This window comes from Magnolia sinica, chromosome 10 (assembly GCF_029962835.1).
Source record: "Magnolia sinica isolate HGM2019 chromosome 10, MsV1, whole genome shotgun sequence".
Taxonomy (NCBI): Eukaryota; Viridiplantae; Streptophyta; class Magnoliopsida; order Magnoliales; family Magnoliaceae; genus Magnolia; species Magnolia sinica.
The window spans coordinates 87,035,093-87,058,445 of NC_080582.1; the positions used below are offsets into that span (position 1 = coordinate 87,035,093).

A 23,353-nucleotide genomic window follows, 5' to 3' on the forward strand; every position below is an offset into this window, starting at 1 on the left:
TTTTCTTATGGTGGGTGGTTGAGACCATACTCCAAAGACCCAAAACCTGACTCGGCTCTAATGGAGTCTAGCTGGGTTGGGTCAACTCAAAGCTTCAAACCAACTCGAGATGAACTTATAACGGAGTCTCGAGAAACAAGTAATTTCTACTGGGCCTTTATTTTTGAAAAAAAGGTTTACTAAGATTTTTATTAGTTGGAACAATTGGACGTAGGCCAGTGGGGCCCACTGGTGAGCAATCACTAGTGGGTGTGTCCCACATGTTTAGGCTCCTTCTGGTCTTTTCCATTCAGTTGAGATTTCAAATTCAACTTTAAATTTGAATATGATATGAGATAGGGATTTGACCGGATGATATGGTTTCATCCTATCTCATCCGATCTCTCTTTCCTTTCCTATAAAAAGGGATGCGCTCTCTCTCGCATTGTATCATACGATAAACTGAGAGTATACAGAGAGATATAGTGTGCACTATAGTAATAGATAGGCGGGTCGTTGGAGCGTCAATCTTCTGCTTTGTAAAGGTTCCAAAAATCGTGTAGACCGTTAGATCTTGAGGGCTCACCTTCCGCGCTTCCCTACAGGAACTTCTAGTTATCTTAGTAGGAATCTGATTATATTTAATAATTAAATAAGAATATAATAATATTGTTAGATATATATTAATTTACAACTATATGTATGATATAAAATAACATTTATAAACAAATCAACAATTAGTTGATTCTCAGCATCTCTAAAATCACCTCTCTCTCTTATATATATATATTCAAAAGGTTCTCGGCCAAACAAGTGACTTGTCTGAGTTGTGCCGAGTTGGCTTTGACTTGCCTGACTCGGTGTGACTTGGTATGAATGGAGGCTGAGTCAATCCTACATGCGAGTTTCTTGGTGACTCGGCTCAAAATCTCATCCAGTCTGGCTTGGGCGAGTTTCGAATTGAGTAATTAGTGAGCTCTACTGGAGACCTACAATCAAGAAACCATGGCTGTTATAACTTTTGATCCGTTGCTATCAATGGAATTCATATTATTTGCTAATTGTTTTTTTTATATCAATCTTCTTGCATCTATAATAGCAAAGAGATTCAAGCATGTGTGACGTAGAGCGTCATGTAGTTGTATTTTTAGCACAACTGGAAGAAGCTCAAATGAAAGTGCAAGCAATTTGTCAAAATCAGACTTAGTCTTATGTAGGGCATGATACGATCGTATCCTAGGCATGTTCGATTTGAAAAAAAAAATCATTCTGAATATGTGGGAATTGTTTCGAAGTTTAGACTATAAAATGGCATTAAATTTCGATCCTGACATCGTCATGAACATACAACCTATCAATCTTTATACATTAGTGCATCTGAGTTCAACCGACCAGCTATGCGGGTCATGGTTGTCTGTGTCACGAGAAACACTGGTTTTAGAGGTCAAAATTGATATTAAAATTTTTAAAAACTATTTTAGTAATTGTTGTATCTCCTTGGCTTTTGAGTTTCAGAATTTTCATCTTGCTTATAATAATGTTAGGAATGTTCTGGTAAAATTTTATTTACATTTCTATTTATGGCAAAATTAATCTTTTGGATAGATTTTTCTATTTTGGATAATTTTTAATTGAATTAGTTTTCTTATTTTATTTATATAAGTGATATAATTAAGGAATTAGGTTTTTTTTTTTCTTCATTTATATAAGTGATGTAATTGATAAATCTTAAAATCATTATTTAGTAAAATATTTGAGATTTCTTCTCTAACATTTTGTTGACTCAAGAATTTACCTCGTGGATTCAAGATCTCAACCATTTGAAAAAAATGGTGATTTTTTTTCTTCGTTGTTTCACGTTCTCCCCTGCATCAATATGTGACCCATTTGAGTCAACATGCCAAGATAGTCTGATGATCAAAGTCCATGGAAAGTAATTTATCCAGTGAATGATTCTAACCATCTCTTTCCGTAGATGAATTTAGAATATAAAAAGGACACTCAAAGGTCCATGTAAACTTTAGAATCGAAGGTCTAGATTATCACCGAAGCGTGATTATGATGGCAATTAGTTATAATAGAAAAAATTTCCTTTTAGAGACTACATTTCACCCTATAAAAGCTCATCTTGCACGCGCGTGCGCGCACACACACACACACATATCTATATATATAAAAGACCCAATACCTTACTTGGATGAAGGGTTAGTCAAAAAATAATAATGCTGTTTAGCAACTCAGGCTGGTGAAAAGTCAATGGTGGGCATACTCTGGTACTTTTTGCTACGGCCTGCCTGATAGTTGGAATAGGTTGATTCCTGTCCAAGAGTTTCACAAGGTGACTCACCTAGTGGATGGATTGAATATGTGCACACACCACATCATATGAATTATCAAATTCCAGTTTTAGGAGATATTTTCTCTTAATAACAGTACAAAGAAAATTGATAGCTCAAATCATCATACCATCTCAACATCCCAAGGACTTTTATGGGGCAACACATATCAACCATCTGAAGATGAGATAGAGCTCTTATTATAATTAATCTAAATCAACCAAGGAACCTCAAAATATGGAGGAAAAATTTCTTGATTTTTCAACTTTGATAAAATATTATTATTATTGTATGTTACTCAATTTGAATGAAATTCACTTGGATCACTCAAATATTTTACTATCTTTTTCTCTCTCTATTTTTTAAACAATATATATATATATATATATATAGAGAGAGAGAGAGAGAGAGAGAGAGAGAGAGAGAGAGAGAGAGAGAGAGAGAGCAGTGGTCTCCTACGAACAGTACCGCACGAGATTTCGTGCGCACTAAGGCATTCACATAAACTGTAAGAGACTTCATGCATATCGAGGCCAACTTACTAGCTTGTAGGCTAGGGGTGGGCCTAACACAATAATTTCGTGAAATCCACTATGACCACAAGGTCTGTGATAAAAATTTAGCTACATAATTCAAAACCTAATTAGACTCATGATTTAGGTGGGCCACAATAAAGGAAAAAGTGGGAGAAGGGAATACTTACCGTTGAATTTTTAAAGGGCCCCACCGTGATGCACTCCAATCATTACCTATCTCATCAATATTCATACATGGTTATAAAAAATTAGGCACATATATAATTTATGTGGGCTACAACAAGTGAATTAATTTGTATGGTAAGCATCCTCCCACACTATTTTCATTAATGTGCGCTACCTAAATTACGGATCATGGAGATGTTTGATCCCTACTGATAATTTTTTATCACCCATCTCATGGCTGGAGTGGATTTCACATACACAGCGAGGTGGGCATCCCCAATACATCCTATTGGCACAGGATGACAGGACTAGTAGGACGTGGATTCCATTATGCATGTGAACGTCTACCATTAAAAATTGTAAAGGGCAACATAAGTTTTGGATCAAGCTTATAAATGTTTTTTTTTCCCTTCATCCATGTCTTTAAGATCTTACTATAAGGTTGGATGACAAATAAACATCATCGTGGGATCTAGAAAGGTTTCAACAGTGGAAATCATTATCCCCATCGTTTCCTATGGTATGATCCACCTGATCTTTGGATATGCTTCAATTTTGGGCTCAACCCCTTAAATTAGATGAAAAAAATAGATGGACGGCATGGATAGACCACATACATTCAAGGTGGTCCCAAATGAGTTTACTCAGTAAAATAAGAGTGCACTGAGTAACTCAGTATGCAATCCAATTTCGCCAATACGGACCTTGTTATTGGTTGTGCTAGCTCATGGCCCACACAATAATCCATGTGTTTTATCTAAGTCTATCCACTTTGCTAGCTCATTTTATGACATGAGCTCAAAAAATGAGTTAGATCCAATCTAAGGTGAACCCCACCACAGAAAATAATGGTGATTAAACGCCGACCATTAAAAAATTCCTAGGGTCCACTATAACGTTATTTGATATCCAACTTGTTGATTATGTCATATAGATTTGGATGAAGGGAAACACAAATGTCATCTTATTCTAAAACTTTTGTAGTCCTTAAAATTCTTTTAATGGTGGGCGTTCAATAACTACATTTTCATTTGGTGTGGTCACATCAATAGTATATACGTATAAATTTTTTATTACCGTGCATGAATTTTAACAAGGCAGATAATGGTTGGAATGGATGTCACAAAGGAATCACAGTGGGGTTCACCCTCAACCTACTGTCTAAGTAAGCCGGCCTTAGTGCGCAAGAAGTCTTATGCGGTACAGTTCGTAGGAGACCACTACTCTCTCTCTCTCTCTCTATATATATATATATATATATATATATATATATATATATATATATATGACTCATACTCACCTGCGCACCACCGCATGTGTGCACCTTTGCACACGTGTCATGGGTGTCTAATCTGAACGGTCCATGTGATGCAGAATCCCATGAAACCCCAAGGGACAAATTTTCACCATGATCTAAAATTCTGGTGGGCCATAGCAAAGAGAAACACAAATCAAGGGAGGAAATTGTTTTCATTTTTCATGGCCCACCAAAGTTTTGGATCAAAGTAAAACTTGGACTCGGGGGGTTTCATGAGGTGCTACTTCACATGGACGATTCAGATTTTAAGTTCGCACCAGTTCCGAGCGAATAGGTGAGCATTTTCATATATATCTACACACACACATAGAGGAATTGATACTAAGACCTCAACGTTGAAACGAGGTATCTTTCACTCAGTCTACCACTCGAGCTATGGATCAGGGTGTTATATATATATATATATTGGGAAAAGGTACTATGCGCTCGACCTCACGAGTCCGTCCCATGAGGTCGAGCTGTGTGGGCCCCACCGTGATGCGTTTCGAACATCTATCCCATCAGTCAGATGCACCATTCCATCGTGGGCCTAGGTCTCAAAAATCAAGTCAATCCGTGACTTGTGTGGGCCACACCACATACAAAAGTGGAGAGGGGCCGTGCACCATTAAAACATTCATAACCATTTTTTGGGCCCACCGAGATGTGGTTTGCAAATCCAGCCCATCCATTATGTGTGTCCCACTTGGATGAGGGTTCAGATGCAAATTTCAGGTGGGCCCTACCAAGTGCTTTTATATGTTTTAACGGTGTCTTCACATGATTTTAGATGGTATGGCCCACCTGAGCTCTGTATATGGCTGATTTTTGGGATATCCCATAATTTAAAGGGGACCCATCAAATGCACGGTGTTAATGGTCGACACGCATCATGGTGGGGCCCACACAGCTCAACCTCACGGGAGCTTATCGTGAGGTCGAGCGCATAGTACCCTCTCTCTCTCTCTCTATATATGTGTGTGTGTGTGTGTATATATATTAGAATTTGTCTTCATTTGCCTTTACTTGCTTTGGAAGGACCCTGACGATGACTGGCTTAGTTCCACCGCATCTTTTGTATTTTTATGTTTTGAAACAATCGTGAAAATAATTAACTATTGCTGACACATGATGTAAGTGCAACATCTATAATATCTAACGAATAAGACAAGTTAGCCACACAATGAAGCAAGGGTGGGACCCCTGACTGTGGAGCCCACAGTGATGTAAGTGACTAAATCTATGCTGTCCATCCGCATTCAAAGCTCATTTTAGGGCCTGGTCCAAAAATTGAAGCAGATCTAAATCTCAGATGGACCATAGTATAGGAAACAATTGTTATTAACCATTAAAAATTTCTTGTGGGCCATAAAAGCTTTGGATCAAAATGATATTTGTGTGGCCTCTTCCTCTAGCCAGGTCTTTGTGACCTTATCAACGGGTTGGATGGAAAACAAACATTTTAGTGAAATCCATGAAAATTTTAATGGTGGGGATTCAATCACAACTGTTTCTTATGGTGTGGCCCACTTAAGATTTGTGTCAACTTCATTTTTGGATTCATGCCCTAGAATTATCTTTCAAAATGGTTGGATGGTGTGGATTTAAGGCACATAGATGACTGTGAACCCCACAGTCAGGGGTCCCACCCGGATCCATCCAAGCCGTGCCCCACAATGAAGATCGCTTATAGCGAAAAACATACCTATCCAACTCATCGAGTCGACCATGGATGAATTTTAAACTAGATCGATGGCTGTTCATTGTTTTCTATGGTTTAGCCAGTATAATATTAAGTGGATCATGTTCTTACCGTTGGCGATATAACTTTTGGATAGATGGGATGTGACACACCACACCCACCACACACACTAGATATTGAGATGCTATCCTAGTGTGATTACACCATCCTCAAATGAGTTATATGTGAGATCTCATTAACTAGAATCATAAGCCATGGATGATCTTACGAATGGGAGTGGTGGTACCACAAGGCGCACCCATTGCTGGATGCGGTCTGAATTTAGGCCTGGCCTGGGCAACTGAAAATCCAGGCGGGAAACCAACCGTATGCCCATCTATTGTTGGACGTAGATTGGGTTTACCGACATTGGTACAGACATAATTTGGTGGGATGTAAATGAACAACAAACCGGTCAGAGATGAGACCTAGTAGAGTACTTGGAACTTTCAAACATACTTTGCATGAGCGTTATTTTCTAGGCAACCTGCTATCCAATCACATCTCACCACGTTGAATTGTACATTCTTCCGTACAGACAAAAGCAGTACCCAATCTACATCCCCCATCGCTAGGCCTAGGTGGGGTTGGGTTGGAAACGGATTGGCTACTTCCCTTGCCACAGGCTGTTGGTTGGTGCTCTGTGGGCCCCACCATGATCTATGTGTTTCATCCATTCTTCCATATCATTTTAGGGCTTGGTGCCAAAAATGAGAGGGATATAAATCTCAGGTGTACCACACCACAGGACAAAAAAATAGTGATAGGATATCCACCATTAAAATCCTCCTAAGACCCACTGTACTGTTTATTTGACATCCAATCTGTTGATTATATCATATAGACCCAAATGAAGGGGAAAAACAAAGATCAACTTGATCCAAAACTTTTTTGCCCCCAAAAAGTTTTTAATGGTCGACGTTCACTCAAAACTGTTTCCTAGAATGTGGTCCACTTGAGATTGGGATATAACTCATTTTTGGTCTCATAGCATAAAATCATTTAGAAAAATAGATGGACGGCATAGATGAAACACATACATCATGGTGGGGCCCACAGAGCACCGACCACCAGCCATTGGCCGGTGGCCAGGGGTAGTAGCCCAATCCGTTTCCGGTTGGGTTGTAAGTAGAGGTGGCAATGGGACAGGTGGGCCAACCTAGCCCAGCTTGCATGGTCAGGGTGATCTGGCCCAGGATTGAAATCTAGGCCCGGTGTTCAGGTGGGGCTGGGTAATGGGAAGTGCCCATCCTGGCCATTGGACTGAGTCCAATCATCAAGTGGCCCAAAAGAATGGATGTTTTAAAGAACATGTTTATGCCATTTCTAGCTCGATTAGGCCAGTTCTTAGGAGAGTAGGGCCAGACCATGGCCAACCTTGGCCTGAGTATAGTCGATCTATTTTCCAGCCCTGGGCCCACAAAGCACAAGCCCTCATGAAGTGGGTCATGAATGAAAGTACAACGAGCCAATCAGGGCCATTGACATGGAAGATTTTGGATAATGGCCCATCCACCACAACAGCAACTCCTTTCTGGTGTCAACATGGAAGATTTTTCTAACCGTGCAAATGCATGTGTGGGTCAGTCCATATACATGTTGAAACACATTCAAGCTGGCACATGTGTGAGGAATCAAAACTGTCCATCAAGTAGGCCCCACCCTTCAGACGCGGTGACTCAATGTGACTCGGTATGACTAGAGGCCGAGTCAATCCCACAAGTGGGTTCGTTGGTGACTCAGATCAAAATCTCCCTGAGTCGACTTGACTGAGTTTCCAGTCGAGTCGGTGAGCTCTAGAACTAGAGAGTTGGGATCCATAAACCATGGGTTATGTAACGGCTGTTATACCTTTTGACCCGTTGTGGAATTTATATTATTTGCTAAGTCTTTTTTATTACTCTTCTTGCATCTATAGTAGCATAGAGATACAAGCATATGTGGCCTCATTATATATATATATATATATATATATATATATATATATATATATATATATATATATATAATTCTTTTTATTAGTCTATTATTTATTTATTTTTTCCTTTTCTTAGCTTAATTTAGTTACTGCCTAGCGATTCCTGTTATAGTATCTTAGGAGTAGAGTTAATTTAAATCGTGATTCTTTTAAGTTTCAATTTGAATGCTCATATTGATTTGATTCAACTGTTACAATAGGCATATAAGGTATTTATCCATTTTTATTTTTGTTTATTTTTTTAGTTGTTTTATAAGTTGTTAGTTGTAATAAACACTTATTTTACAATACTTGATGAAATCAACAATATTTAACTTGAATTTAATTTGAATATGTACATCTATTCATTTGAAAAGTATTTTAAACTTACAATATTGGTAAAAAAACAAGTTCTTAAGCTCATAGACGTGTATATTGTCACATGGCAAAAAGAACTTATTTGGAATGATTAACCTCATTTCCTTTTACTAATAACCTAAGTGGAGCACAATTTTAATGGCTAAGAGGACCCTAAATCTTTGATCCACTACTCTAATCTGTTCATCTTGATGAAGGGGACACTGACAATTCAATCAGCTTTTATGATGGATTTTGAAATCTACTATATCTATGAGCCCTATGTTGATGCATGCATTTTATCCATGCCATCCATCCATATGTGTAAGCCCTTTACACGTGACAATTGAGTTGCATTGCATTAAGATGGCCAACAACAATTGTAAAATCTAGTCTGTTAATTACAATTACAATTTCAAGGTCTACCAAATGCAAGTTTCAATGAATGTAGTTTTTTTTTTTTTTTTTTTTCTCAGAGGAAAATTTTGATTCCAAACATGAAACTGGGTAGTCAAAATACTATGATATTTCTAGACATGTAATCATTATGCAATAACAAACCGTATAATCCATCCTTCCAAACAGGGTAATCTCTATGTAGGTGAATTTGGAGTCTCTTAGATGACTATGTTAAACTTTAGAATTCAAGGTATGGATTATCATCTAATCATGACTGTAATGCCATGAATTATTTACGAGAGGAGAAATTTTCTAAGGCTATATGGACCCTTCACAGCTTGGATGAAGGGTTGGTAAAATAATCACTTTGTTTTGCAACTCTAGTGGGCTTGGGTGAAAACCAATGGTAGGCATCCTCTCATACTTTATAATATGACCCACCCAATATTTGGATTAGATTGATTTCTAGCTCATAAGTTTCATGAGGTGACTCATCTAGTAGATAGATTGGATTTATGCACACATGTCATCTCAGTATCGGGGCGATGCATAAAAACCATCTTGAGTTGAGATAGAGGCAGAACGATCTCTTTCATTACTATTAATCTAAATCATCCAAGGAATCAAGTCCCAGAATTGGAAGAAAAATTCCTTGATTTTTCAACTTTGATAAAATAATGATAATAATATTTGTATATTTCTTAATTTGAATATGAGATCCGTTTGGATTCGAATATTTTCCTGTCCTTATTAAAAAAGGAAACTTTGAGTGAACCTATATATATATATATATATATATATATATTCAGTTTGGTCCTTGTCCGGCTACGCATTTTGCACTGGAAGGCCCTTGTTCAAGGATTTTCTTAGTTCCACCGCATCTTTTGTTTTTATTTATTTTGGAAACATTGCAAAAAACAATTAATTAGATGATAGCTTCTTTTGTTTTATTTATTTCGGAATCATCACAAAAACAATTAATTGAATGATAGTATATGTTAAAGTGCAACTATTATGGACAGATGATGGAAGTACGGTCCAGTCATCGAGTGGTCCACAGATGAATTTTGAACTAGATAGATTGGTAGTGGTTGGAAGTACAGTCCACTCATTGAGTGGTCCACAAATGAATTTTGAATTACATAGATTGGTGGTGGTCCATTTTTTTCTATGGTTTGGCTGGCATGATAAGTGGATCACTCTGATTTTATTATTATTATTATTATTATTTTTCATAAGGTGTTATTTGTGGTGGGGACAAACTTTTGGAGAGATGGGATGTGACACACACACATGACCTTAACATGTATGTCCTAGTTATATGATTACACTATCATCCAATCAGTTGTATGTGAGATCTCATTAGCTAAAATCCTAAGTCATGGGGCCACCCCCATTTTACTAATTGGACAGGAGTACTGCATCTATGTTCTAGGTTTAAACCACTGGGCCCACCCATTGATGGACGCAGACTAAAAATAGGCCTGGCCTAGGTAGGGGTGTACACGAACCGAGTTAGCTCGGTTAGCTCGCTCAACTCGACTCGAAAAACTCGATTTGACTTGGTTTGAAGTTGAGTTCGAGCTGAGTTTTTAAGCTCAAAAAAATTTCAAACCGAGTTCGAGCTTGCCCGAGGTCGACTCGACTCAAATCAAACCCCAACTCGAATTGAACTTGGATCGAACTACTTCAGTGACTCGGTTACTTTGAAATTGATGTTGCTCACCAAGTGTTTGATGAAACGACTCAACCAAGTGCCGGTTAGTGGCAGGGAAGGTATGTATATGAAACAAATATTATTTTTCTTTGATTTTGATGTTGCATATAAGCTGTTTGATGATTGTTTTACATGTAGTGAGAAATTGAAAGTGCACTGCATGTGTTTGCGAAAATGCTGTAGAGGCTCAATTTTGGTTCGAACTCGGCTTGAATTGGCCCTAGCCGTTGACTGATCCGAGCCGAGCTGAGGCCAGCTCGACTCAGTGTACACCCCTAGGCCTAGGCAAATGAAAATCCAGGTGGAAAACCAGCCCTACTCTTGTCCATTGCTGAATATGGATTGAGGATTGTCTTGTTGTACTAGTATTGGTACAGACATGATATGGCATGATGTAATTGGACAGCAAGCTGCTTTAAAAAAACAGTCCTAGTAGATAGAGTATTTGATCGAACAACTTTTAAACATGCTTTGCATGAATTTTATCTCTAATAGCAACCTGCCATCCAATCATATTCCTGCATCGTGGAGGGTAGTACCCAATCCATACCCCCATTGGTAGGCCGATGTGAGGTTGGGTTGTTAACAGGCATGGCAATGGGCCAGCTGGGCTGACCTAACCTGGCCTTGTATGTCTAAGGGTCCCTAAATTGGCTTCAGGGCCTGGCCTGGCCTTGAAATCTAGGCCCATTGTTCAGGCCGCGTTTGGCTCAAGACAATGATAGGTGGTCCGGCCTAACCATTGAACTGGTCCAATCATGAAGTGTTGGCCAAAAGAATGGATGTTTTAAAGGACATTTTTATGAAGTTTCTAACCTGTATAGTTTAAGATATGTTGGATCTGGGCCATGTTTCAAGGATCCATGGCATTTTTATGATGGGACTCATCTATATCATTGATGATGATATCCACAAGATTTCTTAGATTAGATTATTTCATACCTTTTGTCATTTAAATCTCTCTTATAGGGCCCATCCAGCCTTCTAGGTCTTGGGCCAAGGTCTTTCCATCCCAATTAGACCAGTTCTTAGGAGACTAGAGCTAGACCAGCGCCAACCTTGGCGCGGCCCATGCTTGATTTTGGATAATGGCCCATCCGGTAGAACAACTCCTATCTGGTATTAATATTGAAGATTTTTCTAAACCATGCAAATGCATGTGTGGGTCAGTCCATATACATGTTGAAACACATGCAAGGTGACACATGTGTGAGGGATCAAAACCGTCCATCAAGTAGGCCCCACCAAAACCCTATTTTATTATAGTTGTAATTACATGGTTATCTTATTCATAGGAACCAACATCTCACTTACTTACATCATATATTTATACAATGGCAGACACACAATCCATCAAATTTAAGGATTGTGAGTATAGATTCATTTTTATATTTTGTACATGCAATCCACATCAGGCCCATCATATCAACCGGTGGGATAAACTCAAAACCTGCATGATTATCTATGTTTCATGCAGTCTAACTCATCATCCTAATCCAGTCCAATGGTCCACATTCAACATCTGATCAATGGGCCGGACCAGGGATACATGAGGGATGGCCAGAATCTCTCACACGTGCCATGTTGGTAAACATTTTAATTATTTTTAGTATTCACATGCACTAAAATATCCTGCTAAAACATCATATATATAGTCGTCCACAAGGAATACACAACCCATATGAGAGAGAAAGAGAGATTCTCTCTCCAAGCATTTTTATTAGCCTGTGGGTTCTGATGGACCCATCTAAAACGTCAACTTCGATTGACGTATCACAGGCAATCTACACCATTAAAAAAAAAGAAAAAAAAAGTTCCTAATCCAACTACCCAATTATTGCTAATTCCAACGGTGCACCGAGATACACCAAACATGGAACCCCTATATATATATATACTTGCCCAAAGTGGCACACCTGTGCGAGATCCAGTCCGTTCATCAGATGGGTCCATCATGAATGTTTCCCTAGCCCAAAGATCATTCTGCCAGCACATCAAGATGGCCCCACATAGGAGACGAACTACAAGCATTCCTCCCAACCCAACAGGTAGGGACATCCCTTGATTTTCAGACCAAGGCTCATCCACGACATGGACTTCCTGATGAACGGTCTAGATCTCTCACAAACGCATCCCACCTTCCTCCAATCCCTCCAATCCCTCATCCCCAGGCTCCATCTTCCCATAAAAAACATCAAGATGGTAGAAGATTGGAATCATAAAGACCGAACACATGAAAACAAGCACTGGCCCAAAAATCCAAAGTAGGAGTGGTAGTCCTACGTAGACCAACCTGTTCCCCACAGTGTTGAGTATGAACCCTTTTTCTAGTAGGTCACATACGTAATCTACGGTCACGATCAAAGTGGGGTCCAGTGGGGTGTTGATCAGGTAGTTCGCCTGGTTTACAAACCGTAAAGAGAGGCTGTTGAAGAGGAATGCGAATAGGAAGATGAGAAGGAGAGAAGCGTATTTCAATGCCATCACAAACTCGCCATGAGCGCCGTAGATAGAGTCGTTGAGTGGCTTCTTTATGCTGTAAGTGCTACTTATAACTGCACCTAGGCCAGTGCATATGAGGATCGTTGTCGTTGCCATCAAGATCGACGCCATCATCGTGTTTCGGAACGTTTGTACGGCGATGATGTTCTTCTTGTCACCGTCCTGAAAGGAATGAACAATGGAAGAGGTATTGATAACCTATATTTCCATTCTTAATTTAGGAAGTTAAAACCGTTGATCAGCTATAGAACTATCGATGGGCTAGTTTGAGCCCAGTTCGTTTTTTTCAGGCCTGTTTTGTCTTGGGCCTTGGGCATGGCTAATGAAAATTAGAAATGGGCCTTGATGTAAGCTTCCCCAGGCCTTGAAAAGAGTTGTTGATCTGAGGTGGAGATGGCCCATTTATTTATCAAGGAGGAAGTTGAGGCCCATGAAAGGCCCATAAGGACTAGGGCTAAGCCCACATAGGCTGAGTTTATGGTTAATTTTAATCCCATGGGCCGTTCGTTGGTCTTATTTTGGCCACGAAAAAGAGCTGGGCCGTAATTTGTCGGCTGTAAGAAATGGACCAACCTGAATATATGCCATTTACACCTACAATGGGATGGGCTTGGGCTAACTTCCAAGTCCATATGCCAAAGCCAGGATTAAATTTCTTGTGCGAAATTTAAAATACGCGTTTATGGCCCAAATTTTAAAAGGGCCGGCCTAAGCAAGGTCATGGCTTAGACTTGCTCAAGTGATGTAGACAAGGCCGAAGGCCTATTCTTACCACAGCTGGATGAAAAGAAGCCCGAACAGGAGCGAGCATAGTTCGTCAGATCCAGGCCTAGTCTTACATATCGTGATATTGTGTTATATAACCATGCAATTTCAAGCTTCATGGCATGTCACCCTTACAGGCAAACCAATGGAAAAAGCTTATAAATAGTTAACTATGACATTACATAACATAGGAAGCCACGGAGACTTCTACCCTCAAGTTGTTCTAGGAAAGTTACGGCCTTTGAGATTTTATAAGACATTACATGAGATTTTCCATATAGATTGATTATAATTTTGGAATTTAGAAACATTGCATGCTTATGAACGGATGGATTGGAATATAGCTCCATCAAAGGACAACTTAGATTTTACTCCTTTTCATGCCTGAGTAGCACGCACCAACAATGGCTCTAAAATAGAGGGCGGAATTAGAACTTGAGTCGGCCACAAAACAAGAAAAAGCGGGGTAGGGTTACCAGTTGTTGGCAACCTTCTCTTTTTCTTTGTGCATGTAGCTACATTCTTTTCTTTTCGTCTCTCTCTTCCTTCCTCTCTTCACCTATCTTCCTCAGGGTGAATAACTTCAAGTTTTTTATTTTTTTTATTTTTTATTTTTTAAAAACACACGCACACACACCCCCACGCCACACGCACACACACCCTACACACGCAAGCCGTGGGATTTCACCACCGTGGGTACTCGAACCCTTGACCCGGTGTTAAAACTTCAGGGAGTCTACCACCTGGGTAAGAGTAACTTCAAGTTGATGACAACACATAACAATCTATTTTTCCCGAGGCGTCTTATGCATACTATTCGAGGGTTCGAGTATTGAGGTAGTAGAGGTGGGGTCCATTGTCCACTGATCAAAATTGTTGATATGATGGGCCCCATTGTCAACTTTCCATAAAGGGATGAAAAACACAAATTAGGGCTACAGTTAAGATTTAGATCAACTCATTTGAGATTATAATCAGCATACCGTGCATCTGATCATAAGAAAAAGTGAATGAAGACGTATACCTGAATCTGCCGTTATCAATGGTGAAGGGTCCTCAAAGAAGATGGTGATGCACTAATCTTTCTCTCTGTTATGACCCACGTCTTGATGGGCCGGGTTCGAACATCTTTGATAGGTCATCTGAGAGGGGGACCATGGTACCTTTATAAGCTCTCATTATCTATGGAGAAGTCCCTCCCATCGTGGGATTCCACGGCCCAAAATCCTACCCACCACGCCTTCTCCAACGAAGAAGACGCCCCTTCTATGTATGAGGGCTTGTTTAGCATCTCTACTCTAATCCAATTAGAGCTTTTCAAATAAAAGCTATTTTAATAACTCTCTTTTGTTTTAGCTCTTATTTTAAATAAGCTTGTATGAGAAAATTACTTTTTCAAAAAAGAAAAAAGCTCGTATTTAAAATAAGCAGGATTGATAAAACCTTTAAATAAGAGCTTTTTTAGGGTACTTGATGTCATTTTTAAAGATTGTAACAAATCCATTGTAAAAGCAATCGAGATGATTGTTTTAGTGGATCTCACTATAGATGGTGCCCCAAATGACAAAAAGAATGGATGACTACAATCTTCTAGTTGTAAGACAGTTGGGCCATCCATCATATCGTACATTGGATGTGATCGTCCATCATATGGAGCCTACCTTTGATGTGGACCATTCATCATGTGAGCCAAACCTTCAAATTGGCCGTCCATTATGAGAGGCCCATTTTGGATGTAGACCATTCATCATTAAGGGTTGACCTTTGATGTGGACCCTCCATTATGTGGGGCCCACCTTGATGTAGGTAAACCATTAGTTGGAGCCCATCATCAATGCTAATTGTCATTTATATGTGATTCCTAATGTCCACAACCCATCACTCATCATGTGGAGTCCACATTTGATGTGTCCATAGTGTGGGTGTAACCTTTGCAGTGGATTGTCCATCATATGGGTTCCACTTTTGATATCTACTATCCATCGTGTGGGGCACACCTTTTGTGTAGATCATCTATCATGTTGGGCCACTTTGGACGCAGGTTGTCCATCATATAAGACCTTGAATGTGAATCATCAATCATGAGGGACTACACTTTGATATGGGCCATCCATCATGTGAAGTCCACTACGTCCATCATGTGGACCCACCTCAATGTAGACCATCTATTGTGTGGGCCCCACCTTCAATATGGGTCATTCATCATGTGGACCCACCATTGATGTCAACTACCCATTAAGTGGGTCCCACCTTTGATGTGGATTGTCCATCGTGTTCAGCCACACCTTGATGTGGTCCATCCATCATATAGGGCCCACCTTTGATGTGAACCGTGCATTTCGTGGGCCTACCTTGATGTGGACCATTCATCATATGAGGCATTGAGGCCCCACCTTCAATGTGAGTTGTTCATTATGCAGGTCCACCTTTGATGTCCACCATCCTTCATGTGTGTTCCACTATTGTTGTGGACCGTCCATCATGTGGGGCCCACATTTTGATGTGGGCCATACATCATATGGAACCCACCTTTATGTCCACCATCCATCGTGTAGGTCCTTCCTTCGCTATAGACAGTCGATTGTGTGGATCCCACCTTTGATATAAGACATCCATCATTTGGAGCCCAACCTTCAATATGGGCCGTTCATCATGTGGGCTCACCTTTTGATGTTAACCTTCCATCATGTAGTCCCACATTCAATGTCATCCATCGATTACATGGGTCCCACCTTTGATGTGGACCGTCTATTAGGTTGGGCTTGCTTGATGTGGATCATCCATCATATGGGGCCACACTTTGATGTGAGAGAACCATCATATGGAGCCCACCTTTGATGTGACTGTGCATTATGTGAGCCCCACCTACAACATTAGTCCTTCATAGTGTGGGCCTACTTAATTTTCTTAGAAAAAATTGACCTATCTATCAGTTAATTTTCTAAGAACTTTTTAGCTTGTTTATAAGCTATTAAAAAAAAAAAAGAAGTGACCTATCCATCACTTAATTTTCTTAGAGCTTTTTAGCTGGTTTATAAAATGTCAAGCACTACAATTAGAGCTTTACCAAATGGTTTACCTTTAAAATAAAAGCTTTTTTTTTTTTTTTTCTTTTCTACTTTTTTTACTTTTTTTAAGAATGAGTAGATAAGCTCTTATTAATAAATACGCCAAATAAGCACAGAAGCTCTTATTAAGAGTAGAGTCCTGCTATTTACTATGCAAATGGGGTTATACACTCCAATGCTTGTGGGTCCCACTTAATGCCTAGTTAGCTGATCCAAACCATCCTTCCTGTTATCAAATGTGCGATAATATGCGTGGCCCATTATTTCTGAGAGAGTTGTCAAGGTCGTAAAGTCCAATTATGGTTGTCAAACTCCAACTCGATTTAAAATTGAGTTTGGTTTGGGTATTGAGTTGATAAAACAAAACCGTTGATGTCATGGCGCCATTGTAAATTTTCCACAAACGTATGAAAAACACAAATCAGGGATGCAGGTCAACCCAACCTAACTAATCCAACCTGAGTTCAAGGCCTGGTTAGAGCGGGCTATCAAGGTCGTCCTAACTCCCAACTCCATTTGAAATTGAGTTTGGTTCAATTGAGCAAATTCCTCTCAGGTGCGGTCAAGTTGATCCATATATGTATACATATATGGGAAAAGGTTCTATGCTGTCGAGCTCATGGGAACTTCTCATGAGGTCGAGCTGTGTGGGCCCCACCATGATGTATGTCAAACATCAACACCATGCATTTTATGGGTCCTCTTTAAATCATGGGATATCCCGAAAATCAGCTGTATACGGAACTCAGACGGGTCATACCATCTAAAATCATGTAAAGACATACCTAAAACATATAAAGCACTTGGTGGGGCTCATCTGAAACTTGGATGCATCTGAAACTTGGTCTGACCCCTCATCCAAGTGGGACACACATAATGGATGGGCTGGATTTGTGAATCACACCTCAGTGGGCACAAAAAATTATTATGAATGTTTTAATGGAGGTAACCCCTCTCAACTTTTGTATGTGGTGTGGCCCACAAAAGTCACTGATTGAATTGATTTTTAAGCCCTAGGCCCACCATCGAATGGTGCATCTGACTGACGGGGTAGATGTTGGACACGCATCATGGTGGGCCCACACAACTCGACCTCATGGGAAGTTCCCATGAGCTCGACCGCATAGAACCATTTCCATATATATATATATATATATATATATATGCTCACCTGTGCATCTTCTCATGTGAGCACCCGTGAGCACTTTTGCACACGTGTTATGAGCACAGAATCTAAAGGGTCCACCTACGGCCGCATGCATGATAATTTCACATCCAGCCCCATCTTTCCTGCCAAACTATCACTTGTATAGAAAATGCTTGTGATATAAACGGTGCGTCCTACCATGAAGATAACATGTCTTGTAAGCCAGGACAATCCAATCATTAGATGAACCACACCCGTACATTGAGTTGGACCATCCATCCTTTGATTTAAATGGTCGGCCTTGCTTGATTCAATCAAAGGTGATCTTCATGATAGGGCCTCCATTTACATGGATCAGATGTACTGCATGCATGAAACCTTGGCATGAGAAATTGGGGATGCATGATAACTCATCATACATCCCACTGTAGGTAATCCATTCTCTGTTAAAACTAGTGAATTTTCCAACTTGCGCATGGTATGTGCTCATGGCATGATGCACCACATACAATCCTTATTTTTCTGCAACTGTATCACATGATTCTCACTTGAATCAAAAATTTCGTGCACGGTTCTCTCATGCTACATGCAAGGAAAGGAAGGAAAAAAAAAAAAACCACAGTTACATTATCTTTTTGAAATTCTTGGACAGGAATTCAAGAAATGTGGAAATATAAAACTGCTACATAATCTCTTGGAAATGAAAACCTGCAAAATCTAAATTGTATTATTGTAGTTTGGTTATAAGAGACAAGAATCGCATATAGAAAAATATGAATTATATATAAGAATCTTTTGTAACTCCTAACGTGGCTGAATGAAAAAACACAATCCTGTATTAAAAATGACAAAAAAAATATTATTTTACTAAGGAAATTAATCTCTATTTTTCACTATAGGCCTTAAGATCTGACATGTGTTGGTGACGCATTGTCATTGAGCCAGTCAAGATGAATTCGTGTACAAGCGGTGTTTTTTCATTGAAATGTTAAAAGGTTAATAATCTAAAAACGAGCTTTATCTCAAAGAATTGTGGAAATCTACATAAAGGGTTTTTTTTTTTTTAATTTTAATTTTTTTATTTAAGGTAATTATAATTTGGAGAATCAATTCCACTTTAGACCCCACAGATCTATTGTTATTTATAGATAAACAAAATCCAAACATACATGCAATATAATAAATATTTGAAGTTTGAATTGATTTGGAATTCTCTCAGCTATCTCTCTAACCATCTGAAGGTAGTTAGGGAGGAGATAGTGAAGGTATGTTAACAAGATATGTGTAGGTTAAGCTTGATAATCATACCAGAAGCTTGAAGTTGAAGTAAAAAAGAGTAGGGTGGCGTCATTACCTTCATAATCGCCATCACCCACAATCGTCTAGCAGCTGAATTGACGCCTATCAATGTGTTCATGGGCTTGTTTCTAACCATGCGCCACAGCCAGCAGTGGTATGAAACATTGAGAAATAACCCAAATGGCACCAGCACCAAATCCAAGTAGCACTTCCTCCATTCCATTCTCTCTCTCTCTCTCTCTCTCTCTCTCTCTCTCTCTCTCTCTCTCTCAATGAGTTAGTCTTCCTTCTTCACAAATCCCCACTAGTCTTCTATTTGTATTGTGGGAAGTGCAATGTATATGAGCATGTCCACCAACCTGCCCTGATGGCTGAAAGACGAAGTTGCACTACCTGCATGAAAAGAAAAGCTTTGACACTCTGGCAGAGTGTGATGGTTGATACACAGGCACTTAAATGGTCCAAAATTATGGATTCGAGTTTATATGTACAATTAAGAAAAAAATTAAAGTTCATTCGACTATCTAACAATCGGATTGGTGGATATTTATTGGACGTTGAAAAATGAAAGATGTTTTAAAGAACGGCTGTCCAAGCAAAGGATATGATCTTTCAACTAATTTGATTTTGGGGTCCTAGTTTAAAGACAATTCTACTATTTAGTCGGTTTTGATTTTGAGCGTTGAATTTCTGAGTCCTGCTTATCAAGCGTTATATACGGCGCGAGTAGCAGATCATACCCCTGCATGGGGAGATTTTGGATTCTGACAAGTGGGGCAATATGGATCAGTAATCCAGTCCATTGGTTTGTTGATTCCGATCTGGATGGAGTACTGATACTCATGATCTCTTTGTTAGGACACCAGAGGTAGATGTTTAGTAAGAGAAATCAAATGGTCCGCACATTCAACTGCAGGATGTCCTGAGATTGGCCTCTGAGATCTTCTGTTCTGAGAGAATTTTAGATTATGGCCCGAAAAAGGTGGACCGGGATAAATCAATGGTCCGGATCACCAAACCATGGCCTCCAATTATAAGAATTGAGAAGTAATTGGAAGATGCCGGATGCGGATGCGTGTCACCGTGCCGTTTGGTTTTCCTTTTCCTTAGGAGATGCCCGCAAAATAGGTCATGAGTATGCGAGATGAGTATTTTCGCCTCCCATACCAGTTGGAAAAGGGATGTCTTAAATTTGTAGGTCCCACCGTAGTGTCTGCATGTGAGATATCCACGCCGTCCATCTGTTTTAACAGAACATTTTACCACATGATATAAAAAATGAGGTACATCCAAAACTCAAATAGCCCAAATCACAAGAAACTGTGTCCCTGAAACTTGGACCGTCGAGAGATTTTTTCTTTCTTAGGTCCACAATTTTATTTATTTATCATCCAACCCGTTCATAAGGTCACAAAAACATACAGAAGGGGAAAACACAAATATCAGCTTGATCCAGAAGGGGAAAACACAATTTTTAACGATAAGCATTCAACTCACACTGTTTCTTATGGTGTGTCACACTTGAGGTTTCTTACGCCTTGTTGTTTTAGTTCATACCCTAAAATCATCTATCAGAATAGATGGACGGCGTGGATAATCGATATACATCATATTGGGCTCCACATGAAATTCACACCCCTCATCGATTTGAGCATTGAAATGGCAAAACCGTACATCTACATTGGGAGTAGTGTTGGATTACACTGAAAAATAATTATGACAAAAGACGTCTCATCTCTTTGTCACATAAGAGATCTAGTGTGACGCCACGTCACTGTGGCTATATGTGGGCGGGCACACGTGGGTGGGCCTAAAGATAGCTGGTAGGATACTGTACCACAGTGAAGGTGAAACTTTGTCCCACATCGGAAGTGTCGTCTGAAGTAATGGTAGCTATATATGGAGTTGTCACCCTATACTGCATGAGGCCTTTTGGGGGCGATCACGAGAACAAAACTGTGCGGGCTATGCCCATAGCGGACAATATTATACAGTGTAGGCGTGGGCCAATACAAATGGTATTAGAGCCGAGGACGGCTCTGCCCTTGGTGGGAGATATTGTGACGCCCTGTCACTATGACCACATGTGGGCGGGCCCCAAGATGGCTGGCAGGCTAATGTGCCACATTGAAGGTGAAACTTTGTCCCACATCGAAAGTATCATCTAAAGTAATGGTAGCTTTATGTGGAGTTGTCACCCTATACTGCATGGGGCCTTTTGGGGGTGACCCCGAGAACAAAACCGTACGGGCTGTGCCCAGAGCGGACAATATCATACAGTGTGGGCATGGGCTGTTACATCTAAACCGTTGACATGCAAGTCAGTATATTGGGCGATCAATCGTCGTCCCTTTAATCTTGACTTTCAGTCAACATCCACGTTCTCGTTCTTCTCAAACACGAATAGAAGGGTGTATTCGTAATATTTAAAAGAAAGGGGTATTTCTGCCATTGAATCTTCCATCCCGCCGCGGATTAGCTACTATATGGATGCGGATTAGATACTGTAAGGTTAAGTAGCGAGAGTTGCTACTAAAGTGACGTCACCAACTTCTGTGGACCCCACCATGATGTATGTTTTGTATCCATACCGTCCATCCATTTGGAGAGATCATATTAGGGCATCTTTCGATCGAACAACGAGTCAGATCCAAGGCTCTAGTGGACCCACCACAGAAAATAGTAGGGAAAGTGATGCCCACCATTAAAAAGTTCTAAGTGCCATGAAAGTTTTGATCGAGCTGATATTTGTGTGTTCCCTTCTTTCATATCTGCGTTAACACATGAATAGTTGGATCTCAAATAAACATCATGGTAGACCTTCATAAGGTTTCAACTGTAGGTGTCACTCTCTCCATTGTTTTATGTGGTGGGGTCCATTGCAGCATTGATGTGTAGGCGCTTTGGGGCCAACATGATGTAATTTTTCTACATCCATGGTATCCATCCATTTTTAAAGATCATTTTAGGCCACTGTCCGAAAAAATGAATCATATATAAATCTTAAGTGGACCACACCAGAGGAAACAGTGAGGATAATAACACCCACCGTTGAAATCTTTCTGGGCCCTCTGTATTATTTTTATATCATCCAACCTGTTGATAAGGTCACTCAGACCTGTATAAAGGAAAAATACAAATATAATCCTGATCAAAAACTTGTTTGCCCCCAAAATTTTTTTTAACGGTAGTCGTTCAATCACCACTGTCCTGTGGCATGGTCCACATAAGCTTCTTTTCTACTTCATTTTTGGTTTCATGCAATCAAATGAAGGGAAAAAAATGAATGGACGGGGTGGATAAAATATATATTACGTGGACTCCACACTGCCCAACACATCTACAAACCATCCCTGGGGGTTGTTGTTCCTAACCTGACAAACGCTACCCCAAGGAACGCCATTTTCACGCAGTCCGCGTGTTTGAGGTGGGAGACATCCCATTGTGAGAGTAACGTGTCAAGCAGGTAGTGCGTTAACATGGCAAAAAACAAGCTGTACACGTATCAGGCATAGGCCGTTTAGCCGTGTTAGTGTGTGGGAACCGTGGATGCAGATTTCTTGCGAAAGGAAACCTAGGTGGGCCCACCATTATGTTTGTGAGAAATCTACCCTGTCCATCTGTTTTGTGAGCTCATCCTAGGACTTGAGACCAAAAGTGAGCAGGATACAAGACTAAAGTGGGCCGCACTGAAGTAAAAGGTGGGTAGGGAAATTACTACTGTTGAAACCTTCTGTGGGGTCGACAATAATGTTTACATGCCATCCATACCGTTCATAACATCATTCCTACATATAAGCTGAAAACACAAGTATTAGACTGATTCAAAACCCCCTAGCCTCACGAATATTTCAACAATGTACGTTCAACACTCACATTTTCGGCTCACTTGAGACTTGGATCCGGTCATTTCTGGCACCATGTCCTAAAATGATCTTTAAAAATGGATGGGCAAGGTAGATTTCTCACAAACATCACAATGGGCTTCACCTAAGTTTTCAGTGTAAGAACTTTTTTATCAGGAAATCTGCATTAGGAACCGCCTTTGTAAGCATGTCAGTCAGATTGACACTAGTGTGAATATTTTC

The 23,353-nt window shown here is 39.9% G+C and overlaps 1 protein-coding gene across 1 annotated transcript; it reads right to left on the reverse strand.

Moving 5' to 3' along the window:
* Positions 1-12,068: 12,068 nt before the first annotated feature.
* On the reverse strand, positions 12,069-19,551 carry LOC131217489 (uncharacterized). The gene is made up of 2 exons (XM_058212425.1): positions 19,321-19,551; positions 12,069-13,148 (listed from the first exon to the last, which is right to left on the reverse strand). Exons 1-2 carry the CDS (start codon positions 19,486-19,488, stop codon positions 12,606-12,608), a joined length of 711 nt encoding a protein of 236 aa, XP_058068408.1. The 5' UTR covers positions 19,489-19,551; the 3' UTR covers positions 12,069-12,605.
* Between the last annotated feature and the right edge of the window lie 3,802 nt (positions 19,552-23,353).

Excerpts from the sequence above, each read along its gene's own strand:
- LOC131217489 (XM_058212425.1), bottom strand. The coding sequence starts at position 19,488 with ATGGAATGGAGGAAGTGCTACTTGGATTTGGTGCTGGTGCCATTTGGG. Across the intron at positions 13,149-19,320 it reads GGGTGATGGCGATTATGAAG|GACGGTGACAAGAAGAACAT; the intron begins GTAATGACGCCA and ends CATTCCTTTCAG.